The 15,718-nt window shown below is 39.4% G+C and overlaps 1 protein-coding gene across 2 annotated transcripts in view; it reads right to left on the bottom strand.

The window, feature by feature from the left end:
- Positions 1–15,718, bottom strand: part of KIAA1328 (KIAA1328 ortholog) — a 170,531-nt gene that overhangs the window by 28,727 nt on the left and 126,086 nt on the right. For both annotated transcript variants that reach the window (XM_057365599.1, XM_057365598.1), the window contains 2 exons: positions 6,925–7,109; positions 295–403 (listed from right to left, as the gene is read on the bottom strand). In XM_057365599.1, the coding sequence (XP_057221582.1) occupies positions 295–403; positions 6,925–7,109 (294 nt within the window). The remainder of the gene's footprint in view (positions 1–294; positions 404–6,924; positions 7,110–15,718) is intronic.

Raw genomic sequence — 15,718 nt, 5'->3', positions numbered from 1 at the left:
TTCAAATTATTTACAAAGGTATTTAAAGTGTCAGGACTTGGAACATAAAATACTTTCTGTTCAAAATCTAAGCAAAATTAAAACGTTAGAACTTGGCATATTCCTGCTTTTCTTATTCTAACAAGCAACTTAAGGCTTACTATAAATGTCAAAAGGATATGGCAGGTTTTAGTTTATATTATTCAGCTTGTGCTAATATGAAACATCATAGAAATTCAGTCACTTCCCTGCATCTAGGAGAATTTGATGGTTGTGTTTGCAGAATCTTAAACCAGAGATTACCCAGCAGCTTACCGTGAAGGGTCATGCTGAATCGGTGATATGGCTGTGGTTGCAGGCGCTTTGCTGCTGCCCATCAACCCAGGAGATAGAGCTGCATCCTTCCTTGGTCCTGAAGCTGTCCCTGTGGGATGAAGTGAAGAACAAGATGGGCATCAGAAGGTAGCAATTTTGGAATAGATGTTTCTCAATTCTGCATTATTAAAGAACATATAGCCATGAAAAACTGAAACAGTTTTCGAGTGACAAATATGTACACAGAAATGACAGAGAGCTCCTTAGTGGACACTACTGTGCACAGCATCCATTTCAGGACCATGCAGAATCAAATCTCTAGACTAAGATACACTCTACAGCTTCCATCTTACTGTCCAGAGTTTGACAGACTTGCACTGTCACCATTTGTTAAGTGGCCCACAGGATTTAGTTTGTTTCACTGATGCAGCTCTCATGACATGMTATGTTAGTTCTCCAAGTGTAAATACCACCATAAAAGTATTTTTGTTTAAATAAGATAGAACTCAGAGTCCCTTTCTTCTTCCCACTTCCAAATAATTCTTGAATTACAAAATAATCTAGGTTTAAAGGTGACATTTGGAGATCATGTAGTTCAATTTTCCATTCAAACAGCACCAACAGATTTCAGGCACTTGTGCTGAATCTCTCCACTGAGAGAACCTCTCTGGACAACTCCAGCTCCAGTGTTTGACCACCCTTATAGTGAAAAATGCTTCCTGAACAGTGAATCAGCATTTTTCTGATTTGTGACTTTTCCCTGTTGTCTCTTGCACTGCTGCTGATAACTTCCAAGAAGTCTCATTCTGTTGCCCCTATACCCTCTCCTTAGGTAGCTGAAGCAGGAAGGAAGATCCACGCTGAACCACCTCTTYTTAAGGCTGAATGCACCCATCTTTCTCAGCCTCTCCCAGCAGGTCACACGCTTCAGCCCCATGGCTATCCTGGCTGCCTCTGTCAGACTTCCTRCGGTCTGTCAGTGTCCTCAGAATGTCCCAAACTCGACACAGCACTTCAGGATACAGCCTCACAGAGCTGACTGGGGAAAGTGCCATTTCAGCACCCTGATGACCACAGCTCTGTGATTATGGCCCAGTAAGAGGTTCTGTTACTCCATCACACAGGCACATCACTGATTCCTCGCTGCTCATCACATTCTATTCCACCAGCACTGCTTTCCAGGTTRTCCTGCTACATGAGATCAGTTCAACCCAGTTGAAGGAACTGACATTCCCCTTTGCTGAACCTAAACAGGCCTCTGCCAAACCATTTTCCCAGCCTGTTAAGGTCCCTTGAATACTGTGCCCTGCTCTCCAGCACACTGACTGCTTCCCCAAGCCTGCAAACTCGCCCAAGGTGCATCCTGTCCTGCTGCCCAGGTTGTTGATGTTAAGCAGCTAACCACTACGAACTGGCTGCCAGCTGGACTGAAGACAACCCTTGAAGGCTGGTGGTCCAGCCAACTTTTCATTTGCTCACCTGAGAACTGAGTTTCATTGATCAGATTTAGTAAGACAAATAGCATACAGATAAATGAGAGGTAAAGGGCAATAGGAAAATGAGAAGCTATCTGATGTACTTCACAGAAGCCTGTGGATTTGGGCATTTTTAATCTAGCCTAATTAGTTCTGTGCAACCAACATCACTGAACTAAACAGTTAGTATAGGCAAAACTGAATACATCAGCAAAAATTAAAGTCAAACCAGTGTTTAGCTCTCTATGTAACCCTGTCATGATCATGTACTTCTCAGCTCTGTGGGTCTATCAGCCATGCTGAAACAAGAAGCAAMACAAAGTTGCAATTCTGGCTTCAGTGCAAAACTTACAAATGTCCAAGGAATTATTTAAAACACTTCATTGATCTAAGATTTATACAAATATATGAAATTTTGTAAACCCACACATTTTAAGATGCATTTTAGGTAGGCTAATAAAAAACAGGTTCTTATCACCCTGCTATAATGAACTGTGCAACAATACTGAGCAGGGAAAAATCCTGCCTAAGAAAGAGTTAATTATCAGTGAAGGAAGTCTTGGAAATATCATGGGGATATATGCTGATTGTGTGTCCCTGGTAACTTGATAGTGTGCCAATCCATGATGAGAAGAGTGTGTATGCATATAAAGACTGGAAGCCTCTTGCTTAGAGTTTTGGCTTCACGATCGAATAAGAGATATTTAGAAATCATTTCACGTGACAGCAGAAAGAGGCAGCTGGATTTTAAGAAACTAATACCAAAGTAATAAAAACCTTGTTAACATGGGAGAATATATTCAAYTGCTAATACAAGAAAAGGCTGGCACATAGTCAGCATACTACATCCGCAGCAAATGAGATGTATTTCTGTGAAAAAGACAATATATGGACTCAGAAGTGGCCAACACAGCCTCAAGGGGACTGTTCAAAGACCCAAGTTTGAAAATATTACCAGACATAGAAACAGAAAACAAGAAAAGGAACTCAGCAGGAATTTACTGAGGCAGTTAGGCTGCACAGACATAAAGTAGGGGTATCAAGAAATCCCAAATAGGTGTATATCTAAACAAAAAAAATGTTCAAAAATACATCCTTGAAAAGGCATGCAAGTCTTTTGAGGGAAAAGAAACAAGCAATATAAAAAAATTATTAAATCAATAACATTCCTAAAAATGTCCAAGCTACTACTAATTTTAAAATATATTATAAGAAAAAAATAAAGGAAAATTGGCAAGTAGAGGATAATGAAGACCCTGTTGATCTATAATACCTACCTATATAAAGCTGATGAAAAGAAACTACCAGGGGAAAAAAAAAGATACAAAGTCTTTAGTCTGAAGGATATATATTTCAGGGCTAAAGGGAATTAGTTAATGAATTTATGAAGTGACTGGTAATTATTTATGAAAAGTCATTGAGAACTGGGGTGATACAAATGACAGCAAATTAATTAGATTGCAGGTGTTAGAAGACAGTACGAGACTGGAGACATTGCAGATGATCTAGAGAAGCAAGAAACGTGAAAAAAGAATAGACACATTTACCCCTGGAAAAAAGAAAAAGCTCTTACATAGTGTGGTAATCTAAACCCTGACACAAATTGAAAGAACCTGGAGCACCAAAGAAATAGAAAAAAAAAACCAAGGAATAAGCTTGCAAGGCAAGCCATCTCCAAAGCAATTATAAATGTCTCCTAAATGGTAATGTTAAGAGTACTATTTTCAATTTGGCTAACTCGGTACAAGAATGATTTAAAGTAGATTAAAGAATCATTTGAGAAAACTCAAATAGCCATATAYTTCTGCTTGAAAAACAGACAACTAAAACATTATGAAAGTGGGGAAATACAGCAGTCTGTGCTTTAAAAGTGTAAACACACAGAATGAAGAAATATGGTTGAGGCTGGTTCAAGCAGTAATGGAATGAAAAGCAAGCAATGGGAAATCTAGGTTGATAATCATAAAAGAAATCTTTATGACTTGAATAATAGCAATATTCATAAGACTTAACATTTATATAGTACTTCACATCTTCAAAGCACTTCACTAATATTAACTAATTGCTCTATTCAATTGTAGAGAAGAGTCTTCCCTCAGGGGAAGAAGTTCCAGATCCTGAATCCCTAAGAAGCTACATTAGAAAAACTACTGAAAAACAAACACTATATAGAGAAATCAGCCCCTGGAAAAGTACAGGGCTAAAATGAGCTGAAAAAAATTTTCTTCTSTGACTTTTCTCTTTTTATATGGAAAAGAAACTATGCATGCTATACAACATCATGCAGATGATATGTCCAACAAAAAGAAACAAAGGGGAAATCAGTTCTTTTGTTTCAACACAGAGGTGTTTCAGGAAAGGTTTGTAAAGAGGAATAGTTAAAAACAGAAATGTAGAGATTTGGCCAATATTGCACAGTGCAATGGATGTAAGTTTCCCAGCCCCACAGCAAAATTTTCCAGAGCAGAATGGAAGAGAAATACACATTTCTGTACTCCAGTGCTTTTTAACTAGACAAGTTGTTAGGTTTTAGTACACGTTGACATAGCTGGTGGTGACACCAATAAAAACAATTTACTGCTGAAAGGATCTAAGACTTCAGGATTCCTTCAACTGCTTAAAGTTTTGCTGGTAAAACTAAAAAAGTTTGACTACAACACACAAACACCTGCTAAAGCACAGGAATAAAAACTAAGGAGCAAGCAGAAACAGAARACAAAAAAGCAACAGTGAGGGAATAAAAATTGATTGCCTAAGTTGAACCAGTAAGTTTCTACCCTGAAAAGAGAGCAGAAGTGACCTTTTCCACTCCACAGGGTGAAGGGACCACAGTAACAATGCTCCTCTCCCCATTACTAACCGTTGTCAGGGAGTAAGAAAAAGTGGATTTGTTAAGAAATCTCCCTTTCCAAACCCACTGTTGTCACAGCAAGTGGGCAGCCCTGTAGGCAGGAARGCCTTCCACCATTCCAGGATAGAGGCAGATTCCTGATCAATAATTTTAACCCTGATGCAAGTGCCTATGTTGCTCTGGAGGGACACTACAGATACAGCCACCATTCCCAGTGGAACAGCAAGCCCAAGGGCCAACATCAGCACTGGCACTGCACTAAGGTGTGCTTGGATAGAGTCACCATCCTGAAGAACACGTAAATCAAATAGACCAGACTAACACGGGCATGAGAAAAAATAAACCTCTGTAGCGATAGGCTATCATGTGAGGGTTTGGAAGTTTTCACCTGTACCGGTTTCTGTACAGAGCACTGCTGTGTTCTGACCAAAAGGCCACCTTTTGTGGCTAAATGGCATTGAGTTTCATGCCTCAAGATGTCACCTTGTGGACTTCATTCCCCTTTCTCATACTGCTTTGAACCAGAAAWCCCAGGTCAGCAGCAGATGGGAACATCCAGCAAAAGCAAGGACACGGCCAACTAAATCCAGGCTACCCAGAATTAAAAATCTTGACATTGTGTCCCAGTGATCCCTAAAGATGGAAAAAAACACTTTACAAGAGTGTGTGTGCTTGCTAAAGGAGTCCAAATATATAACAGAAGGAAGCCAATTAAAAAGGTACTAAATACAGAAGACTTCAACTTCAGTGATTAGTGCTAGGTAATTTGCCTTGTGATAAACAACCATTCAAATCAGTAATAGACCTGAGGTTGTTCCACAGCTTGAAAGCATTCCTTTGAACTTTATCTGCTATCACAGCAAGTGCCAATGTTTGTAAGTCAAATTTAGCCATGCACTCCACACCATAAAAGCCAGCAATCCCAGTGTTTGCAAAAGATGCCCACTATCTTCAGAGATCATGCTGACCTCTATAATCACTGAATCAGCATAGGTGCAGCTCAGTTGCTATGTGCAATAGCCAGATGCAGCWTGTGTCTTCTCCTCAGTCCTACAAAATGAAATGAATGAATGAAGAAGAGGCCAGGTTGGATATATTTCCCTGAATCTATGGAAAATAAATTACTTTTYGGGGACTATCCCCATCCAAGGAACAAAACCCATCATCCAGCTGTGAAAAATCCTAGTTTCATCACTACAGCATTGAGAAGGAGGGGGGCAGAAGGAARAGGAAAAGAGAAGAAAAAAAATGATAGCTGAAAAAAMCCATAAAAGAAAACCATCAGTGAAAATTGCCCCTGAAACTTTGCAGAATTGTAACGGCTTTCTCTTGCTTAAATTGATTGGTGTAGCAATGTTATAAAATGACTATTAGGATTCATTGTGCACAACAGAAAGTGTGAAATGTCAGCAGACTATACAGCAAAAGTAATGGGTCCTGAACCCCTGTTAGTCAAAAATGATTTTGTTTCAAATTAGAAATTGATTTTTTTGGACACAAGCCCTTTACAGGCTTCCAACTTTTGTAGCTGTGCCTTGGAAGAGATTAACCTCAGCCACTGTTTGGGTCCAGGCTGATGATACCCTTTTGAAAGTTTCTTCACAGGGACTGCTTTTTAATGTTGGTACGGTCTTAACCAATAACACAAGTTATTTGTTCTTTTGAGAACTGCACCACATTTCTTCTCATTTTGCCATTTTCTTTATTTTTATGCTGACATATACGGCAAACTGGCTGACAAGTTAAAATAAAAAAAAAAAAAAAAAGCTAGTTCATAATTGAACCAAGGATTATGTTCAAGGCTAAGCAGCAAAACATCCAAGCTGCTTTTGTTCCCAACCTTTTCTCTTCCTAAGAGAGAAAAGATTGCTTCTCTGCTCCTTAAGTGGAGGCACTAAGCTAGGGGCAGGATAGGTTCTAGCAGTACAGACATCCCTGTGTGGCAAAATAGCAGGTTGTGATGGTGAAGTTGTCACTCGAGAAGGAAAATAATGTAAAGAAGATTACATTTAAAGAGCAAGCCCCACTGCAGTTATTCTCGCTGCCTTTTGGGAACATTAAAACATAAATCATAGAAGGAGCTTTTTGAGATTAAGGGGCTATTTTTTTCCCTTTCATCAGAACAGCAGCCAGGAACACCAGTTGTTACTTAAGATTTTTTTTATTGTTTTAAATGCAGCGACTACCTTCTCTTAGGCTGTTTAAAACACTTGCAATCCTCTTCCTTTAATTGTGCATTTTACTGATACCTTTTAAACACACCACCACACTCATGGCCCTACAACACAGTATGTTTCCCCTTACCTTTCCTGGACTTGGTGCCGTCCCTCTTGGTCTGCATTAGAGAGGCTTGTCCATTATCCATGTTTGCACCAAAGCCAACCATTTTCTTCCCTGAACTGCTCCCATGACTGTTCCCTGGTTTTCTGGAGTTTTTGGTCACTGGAGATGTTTGCAGCATATAATCTTCATGTTTCAACACTGGGACACTGGAAAGGAGGAAAGATCACGTTGTTACATGATACATTCAGCCTATTAACATTGCACCCAGCTCTCTACCCTACTTTTACTCTCCAGAAGAAAAACCATCATGTTGCTGGTTGAGCTCTTGTTAAATCCACGTATAATTTCTAAAAGCAGGATGCCTCAGGTTGGAAGAGTTATCAACCCACTTTATCAGGAGTCTCTGGTTATCAGCAGCCAGCAGCACTCTGACAAGTGCAATTGGAGTTTTGTGGCATTGAGCACATTCCCTAAAGCATTAATGTTCTGGATTTCTTGAGTGGTCAGGACAGGACCAGTGGGATGAAGACCTGCAAAGTATACTTTGTCCAGCACAATGGGCCACAATTGGAGGACAGAGCAGTTTAAAAAATGCTCACTTTGCTAGAATAAAGAGGAAACAGAGAAGATTATGTGAAGAGAAATCTGAAATTTTTGTTTGCAAAAGGGAAGCAAATCATASAATCAAAGAATCATTTACATTGGAAAGAACCTTTGAGATCACCTGAGTTTGAATGTAAACCCAGCARTGCCAAGGCCACAATTGGACACAYCCCTAAGTGTCACATTTATGYGTWATTTAAAAGCTTTCARGGATGATGATAAGCTGATTCAAGAAAAAAAATGGATGAGAGGACACAAAGAGGTGAGATGAATGAACAGAGGTACTTTTAAAGAGGATAGAGAATGCACAAGCAAACTGGTGGGAGAGCATTTGGGGCTGAAGTGCAGCACTTTTGAGTAAAGTAAGAAAAGAGAAAGCTAACCAGAACAATTATGGTTCAAGATGAACTTTAACACAAGATCATAAACAGGAGGCAAATCTGGTGATGGGGAGCAATCATGACGTCAAGCTCTCCAGACAAAGGTATCTCAAAATGCTCYAGGAAGACAGCAAGACGGGAGTCCATGAAGACCAACATTTCTCTCAGTAAAGATAACCTACTGCTTTCCAATTCTGCTCTCTGGAAAATAACTGCTGCTTTAAATTACAATTCCCAACATGTGTAAGTCATTGGTCCCCATCATAAAATGCTGCCTTGTAAAAAAAATTAAAAATATTAAGAAGTATCTTCGTGTTATCCATATGAAATAATGCAATTATCCTAAGGTTATACTGACCTGCTTGCAATCATGGAAGTGACAAAGAGCTTTACTAAGTTAACAGAAGATTACAGCTCACAGCTGGACTCCATGATCCTAGAGGTCTTTTCCAACCTAAACAATTCCATATTTCCAGGATAAATATTTTTCCAGGCTAAGTACCAATTTTACATTGGCAACCCAAAGATTGTCCCTGARTTTATATTAGTTAGGATACAGCTTACCAGAAGTTGAATTACAAGAATCTTTCACCTAAAAGCTTACACTACTGATTTGCTGTAGATCTGAGGGAAAAGCAGGAAATGATAGCTAAATTAAAAGTTTCACATCAATGTGCTCTATAAGACACTGTTTAATAGGGCCCACTGAGCCTGTTGGACAATTAGTATTACTCCTGTATTATTAATGCAGAACAGTATATAATGGCTTATGACCTATAATAACTGACTGAAGTGTAGGATATAACTTCTCCAAATAACCTCCGTTTACTTTAGGGCTCCTAACTGTGTGACCACTAATAACACTGCAAAGTGTTTTTAAAATTTACGGTGGACTAAATTAGTATCTTATTTGAATTACATGAAATTATTAACCTACTAATTCCTGCAACCCCAAGAGCAGCAAGAGGTGGTTTTGGATCCTAGCAACTGCTTAAAGAAGCTTAAAGGTGTAATCCTTGACGAGATTTCTCTGATAAAACAGGACCTGATATGCCATTTGCCAGTACTTGGATGATTAACAGCATTTAAAAGAACAGTGAGGTTGTCATTATTTGGATGCTTTTGAGTTGTTTCAAGCACATTTGATTACAACCTACAGTGCTCATGTGAAGACAGCGACCTTTGGCTTGCAGATAAGGAGGTGATTACTCAACGGGTTCACTGCAGTGTCTTCTACMTGGTGCAGCTACCTCCAGAATACTGAGTTCTGTTTTAAATAATGMAGTGGCAGAGGCAATTCAAACAGAAACAGACACCAAGAAGTTATATAAGCTAAGGTATAATAAATAACAAAGGCAAGTGTATTTGCATTTATAACCTCAATAAACAATTAGGTAGAGCCTCATTGTTTAGTATTTAACAGAGGACAGTTCATGCTAAAGTTTTGCTCAAGTAAAGAGAGCCTCAAATCTTAAGATGACACTTAACATGAAAAGGTGTGCAGACTAAGGAGGAAGAGGGATAATGCAGAGAGATAAATAAGTTCAGTAATTAACTATGTACCACAATTAAACAAAGAAAACATAAGGAAAAGAAAAAATCTGTTACAGAGCATAATTACTCATTCACCTCTGGAATAATTAGTAAAACAAATGATGTGACTATTGCAACCTGGAAATTTAAACTCAACATATGGTCCAAAGGAATCAGCTATTTATGTCTGGAGAGATTTAGCAAAAGAGGTTCTTCTCTACTTCCAAATCCAACTACCCATCATGTCTCTCAAATACACCATGGTTAGTAGGACTTCCTGCAGGGCACCACGATATCCAAGGAATTTTCATGCTACTCCCTGAAAGYACACAACAGAGAAGACTGTCTAAATAAAGACCTTGTTAACCTTCCTACCCTACATATGAAGGCAAGAGATGTAGTRCCACCACAAAAGAAGCGAGTYTCAGCACTGCTGCCTCATTATGAAMATCCAAGTTCACGATCACCAAAGCAAAACACACCTTGAACATTCCTTCCAATCTGTCTGAGYCTCATATCGCGATATCCCTGCTGAGCGTGAATGGCAAATTTTAAATGTCATTCAGGACCCATTGAATACTGCTAGTATTTGCATTCCTTAAAAAGTAGAAAAACATTAACCTTTTGTTTTATTGAATTAAAATGCCATGGAAATGCTGATGTAGTCTTCAGAGACTGAAATACTTTTACAAAGAAGAATAGCTGTCATTTATTAGACACAAAGAACAATTACTTGATAGGATGCTTTCTGACAAAAAGCAGATTGGTATTCTCATCATAGAAAAGGCATTGTAAAAAAACCCGGCACAGACCTCTGAGACTTGAATAATTTAAAGCTGCATTTGGTGCAATTTGAATTTTTCTTTAGGGAGGCAAAGTTAAATACCTTTAATTTGTTCTAATTATTTCAAATTTGCAAGTTAATTATGGCTGATCATTAAATAACAAAAAGGACTATCGTCTCCATAGAGTTTTACCTCCTACCCTCTGCATTACTTAAGCTAGATTTTAGTATGCATGAATTAACTTTCTAAATAATCACACGGTTTGACTAAATGGCTCAGTAAAATGAGCTCTGATCCTCAGAATAAGCATTAATGGACATTAGAAAGGCTATTGGGACCCATGTTACTTACATTATAAGTATTTTTAATGGGGTCTTATTTACTAATCTTTATGTACTGTTCAAGCTAGGGCACCATATAGATACATTATGCTGCTTTAATAGAGGAAAGTCAGTTCTTCAAGATACTAAAATAAATGTCCACTTAGAGCCAACTAAATTCATTTTTAAACTAATGCAGGAAAACTCTGATAGAATATAACTTGTTTTAGCTGCTGATCCTGATGAATCAATCCAACATAATGGCAGCCTTGGTCTGCAAATGGAGTTTTGCAGATCTGTTGAATCGCTAAGCAACCCAAGCAGCTCAGGTTCTTGCCAGAGTCGTGCTTACTATCAGCATATGATTTACCTCGCCCACGAGGCTTCCTCTCTTCCCTGCTCCACACCCAGAGCTCAGCTGAATGGGTTCCCAGTCTTTGATCCCAGATTTGGATGCTCACCTTTCACTGAACTCTGATCTTTCCAAGCATTTTTCAGTGTGGATCAGTGGCATTCAGAGAACAAGACCACATTGTAACTACTCAGAAACCCAAAATGCGAGGCAATTCATGCCTCCAGTATGCTCAACAGATGGCTGCCTTAATGGTACCCTACTGCACTCTGCTGAGGCAARGGCTTGCGAGTTTAACCATTATCAAACTAACAGATTGCCGTGGTAGGTTAGCTCCAAAAGCAAACATGCTGGAATGTTATTTTCCTGTTCCGTAATTTCTGTTTTAAAAATAAAATAATTAACAGTTCATGTGTGCAATCTGCTGCAATTATATCAGGCCAAGAATGCATAACACTTAATGATGCAAAACTGGTGATAAGTAGACAACCCAAGCAATACGTTTTTGTAGCTGGAACCTGAATTGCCATTTCAGATGCAGTTTGACAAACAGGCTGAAAATTGCTTCCTCCCCTGCCACTTGGGCTGGGAGTGTTTTCCAGCCAGATCAGTTTCCAGAGTCAGCTCAGTATAAAGCAGCAGCACTATAAGCACTGGGACAAAAGATAAGATGTCAGGATCTTTTCAGCAGGGATCCAAATTTAGATCCATTCACATCAAGTTATCAAACAGCCCCTTTGAAAGCCACCTGCTCCAAAGTGAGGCTGTTTGGGAGGTTGTTTGTCTGCACAGCAAATAAAAAAAATATTTTTAGGGAGAAAAGAAGCACTGTAGATTTCACATGTTTAATGGCAGCGATCTGCTGAACAACCACAGCTTTTCCAGTCCCCTCAGGTGGAGCTGAGGAGAAACATGGCAGAATGTACAAGCCAGCACAAGGCAAAGAGAAGGGAGATTGGTCTGCTTGCTACTGCTTTGTGCAGGGTGTACAAAGCCAAAGGGCAGCTGAGCAGAGCTGGAAGGGAGGGAGGAGAGTGGCAGGCGAGGAGGAGAAGCACAGTGTGAASTTCAGGGCAGTCTCTTATCCCTGAACACTATCACCCTTCCCTACCTCGCCACAAAGCCAATTGGCTCACATCAGCTGATCAACAACCTTGAAACCACACTCTTAAAAAAATCTAAAGCAAATCAAATTGGAACATAGACTACTAGAGGGAAGAAAAGGAAAAAAAAGCTTAACATTTTTTCCTCCCTTTAAGAAGCATGAAAATGTCCTATTCTAATACAGACCTTGCAGACCATATTCAAGCCCAGAGTGAGATTTCACGGGCAAATKATGAAACCTGGCTGTCAATAAGAAACAGCTGCTTTCCTTTCTAGAGAGCATGTGCATTTAAAGCTTTGAGATCACAGAATCAGAGAACAGTTTTGGATAGAAGGGACCTTTTAAAGGTCACCTGGTCCAATCCCCTGCTATGAACGGGGACATCTTCAACTAGAACAGGTTGCTCAGAACCTACCCAAASTGAACTTGAAAGTTTCCAGGGATGGGGCATCCACCACCTTTCTGGGCAACCTGTACCAGTGTTTCACCACTCTCATAGTGAAACATTTCTTCATATCTAAGTTGAATCAGTCCATGTAGTTGAAAAGGATGACCACTACCATCACAGACCCTGTTCAAAAGTCTGYCCCCATCTTTCTTAAAAGACCACTTTAACCACTGAAAAGCTGCAGCCAGGTTTCCCCAGAGCTTTCTCTCCTCCAAGCTAAGGTACGCCGTCTTCAGGACTACTAGGCAAAAGGCAGGGGGGCAGGGACAAGTAGGGAAACACTTCAACAGTCAGTGAGAGTTCTGGAACTGAAATATAAATATTATCAAATCTGCTTGTAATAAAAGGATTTTTCATCACAGAAAATAGACAGTGATTGCCTACAATCTACATGTTATTATGCAGACAATATACTGCTGAGCTGTCAAGCAGAGATTCATCTCTTACAGCACTCTTCAGGCTCAATGCCCTTGAATCCAGTAACGCCCGTGGTTGTGTCAGGTTTCGCTGTTGTTTTTGGGGGTTTTCCCCCCTGTTGAGCTCTCACTCTTGGATCTGCTGTATTTGCTTTACTTTTCTCTCATCTCAGTGGAGCTATACAAACCATGCTAAAWTTTTTTTGCTATCTGAAGCTGTACSAGGGGGCAGCAATTCCAAACATAGCTTCCCCAGACCACTCTTTTAGAGACCAGTGCCTTCCCCACTCCCTCAGTGACTGGTGCTAAGATAYTGAATTCTGCCAGCAAGAATTGAGGCCACACATGCTCTTAATTAGCAGTGACCTATTAGATCATACCAGCCATAGGTGAAACCCTGGCCCCACTGAATCAATCAGAATACTGTCTTTATCTTCAATGAAGTCAGGACTTCACTTAATATACATGGTTAGAGGTCCATTTGTAGTGAGTATTAAGCTAAATTTAACCTAGAATTATATTCATGCCCTTCCTTTGAAGCCCTTTCCTTCCTCTGGTTTAAGTTCACTGCATTTCAACTCCTTACCAGCACCTTTCCAACATACCTGAGTTTTCCTAATAAACAGAAAATGAGCTGTGATTACTTTTCAGTCCTCTTTTCTGAAATCAAAGAAAATTCTAGCATAAAGATTTTCAGACAGTCATACAGAAATGGCCACAGGAAACAGACTAGCCAAGGCAAAGTGCTCTGCTTGTGTGTTTGGCCTTTCTTATAGAGCAGAGCAGCTGTCGTTCCAGCAAACTCTGCTGTCAGCCTTCACAAAAGGAAGTCATGTAAATGTCAAGTCACAGGTATAAAAACAATCCTTCCAAACAGTATCTGTATATCTGAAAAGCCTGCCTGGCTGTCACCAGTCAAAGCACCACGAGGAATGATGCAAAATCCTGTTTAGGACAAAGTTTCTGAACTAAATCTAAACTTCTTCAGTACATCAGGCAGCATCACTCTCTCCTTCAGAAGGAGAATCACAAGCTCTTCAGCAAAGTGAATGCCAGTCTTAGTGCCTTATCCAGCATCACTAGTGTTTGGCTGAGAGCCAGCCCCAATCACAAGATACCCATCGAAATGCCATATGCAAGCTATCTCCTGAACAAACATGCCCCAAATTGGATTGCAATTTGGTTGTGATAAAGGCAWAGAAGAACAACACATCATCTCTTCTCAACTTGGCTCACCCAGAAGAAAAGATGGGGTATGGTATTTCAAAGCAGGCTGTGGGTGTGCAGGTAACCACCTTCCTTTGCTAATGCTATCACTACACAAGCACTCTCTCCTCTATGGAAGTTTCCAGACAGGCTGATAGCTGTTGATAACAGCAGCTTTCAGTAAATGAGCAGCAATCGCAAAAGCCCTTTTCTGATCATGGATCTCATCATGGAGCAATCATTTGTGAAGGGCAAGTGACAATACAGCAGAGGAGGGACACAATAGGAACAGTAGATACTCACAGGGTTGCCAGTATGCCCAACTAATAAGATATTCTGAAGAAATTCCTGATTAGAGCAACAGATATTTAAGATCACACTTGTTTGTGCAGGTATTACGAGTTACACATGCACAGGAAATCTGGAGGATCAGAGCAATTTAAAAAGACGTAACAACAGGTGCTTCTATTCATTGACAAAGTTCCATTTGATTGATGCTAACTTTCAGTACTCAGGATACCAGGAGGATAAATTATCTTGTCTGGTTTCTAAGTCAGGAAATGGAAGAACAAAATTTCAGACTCCTCACACCAACAGCAATGAAAATTAATAACCACTAAACTAAATAAACATACCCCAAAGGATGCTGAGGTGACTTTCTGGGTCACTGGCAGCTCCCCTGGTATCATGTTGCATGGGAAAGCCTTTCATAAATGTATCAAATTCTRTAATAAACACAGTTGGAGTTTTTATACTGTCTATTCTTCTGAGGCTGCAGAATCTGATTTCTCTAACCAGGAAACATTACCACTGAAAACAACATTGATCATCCTTGGAAGATCCATCTTTTTCCATGAAATTTCAGTCCCCTTAGTCTAACCACCTTTATCTGTATGACAGAGTGATTGAATCAAGTGTGTTAAGCACAGGTTAATACAGGTTTTTAGGGTTACATGTCTGTAAGTGTGAAAGCTTTACAAATCTTGGGACTAAGGAATCTGGAAGCTGCAGTGCTCTTCTTGTTCCAAAAAGCCATTTGGCTTCTTGGCCAAATACAAACCTGACATGAGTTTTGATTTTTATTTTATAATGATAAAAGCAATCATGTTAGTGATAACTACAAAGGTACATGGCATCCTAAATATTCTCATACTACAACATCTTTTAAAATGGTGTCATACCCTATTCCAGATCTGTTAGAAACACCCCTTCTGATGGATCTTCACACTTCATTGGCCTTTTTTCCATGATTAAATCACATCTGTGGGACATGGTCACTCTATGATTAAAGAGTATATTAATGATTTACCACTACAGTAGTACTCATCCATATTATATTGCTTAGTAAAATGAAAACACTGAGATTGTTTATTGATCTGCTTAAAAAAAAATCCTATAGCCCGAAAAGAAGTAAATAGAGAAGTTAAGACTTTGGACTTTACTCTGATTAGTGGATTACCATGCCCAACAGATGCAGATTTGACAAGGAAGCTCTTGGTAAAGATTTAAAACCACAATTTTAGCCACTTCAGTTGGCTTAAATTCACTGAAATTACATATTTCACAAAGCATGTTTGATAGCTAGTGACTGAAAAATCAAGTATTTATTGCCAGTGCAATACAGACTTAGATGCCCAAATAATGGCATACAACTATAAAAACAATGA

Source organism: Malurus melanocephalus, unplaced genomic scaffold (genome assembly GCF_030028575.1).
Source record: "Malurus melanocephalus ecotype Western Australia unplaced genomic scaffold, MMel_1.1 scaffold_55, whole genome shotgun sequence".
NCBI lineage: Eukaryota > Metazoa > Chordata > Aves > Passeriformes > Maluridae > Malurus > Malurus melanocephalus.
Note: the sequence above shows the minus strand (reverse complement) of the source record. Positions and strands in the feature narration are given on the sequence as shown.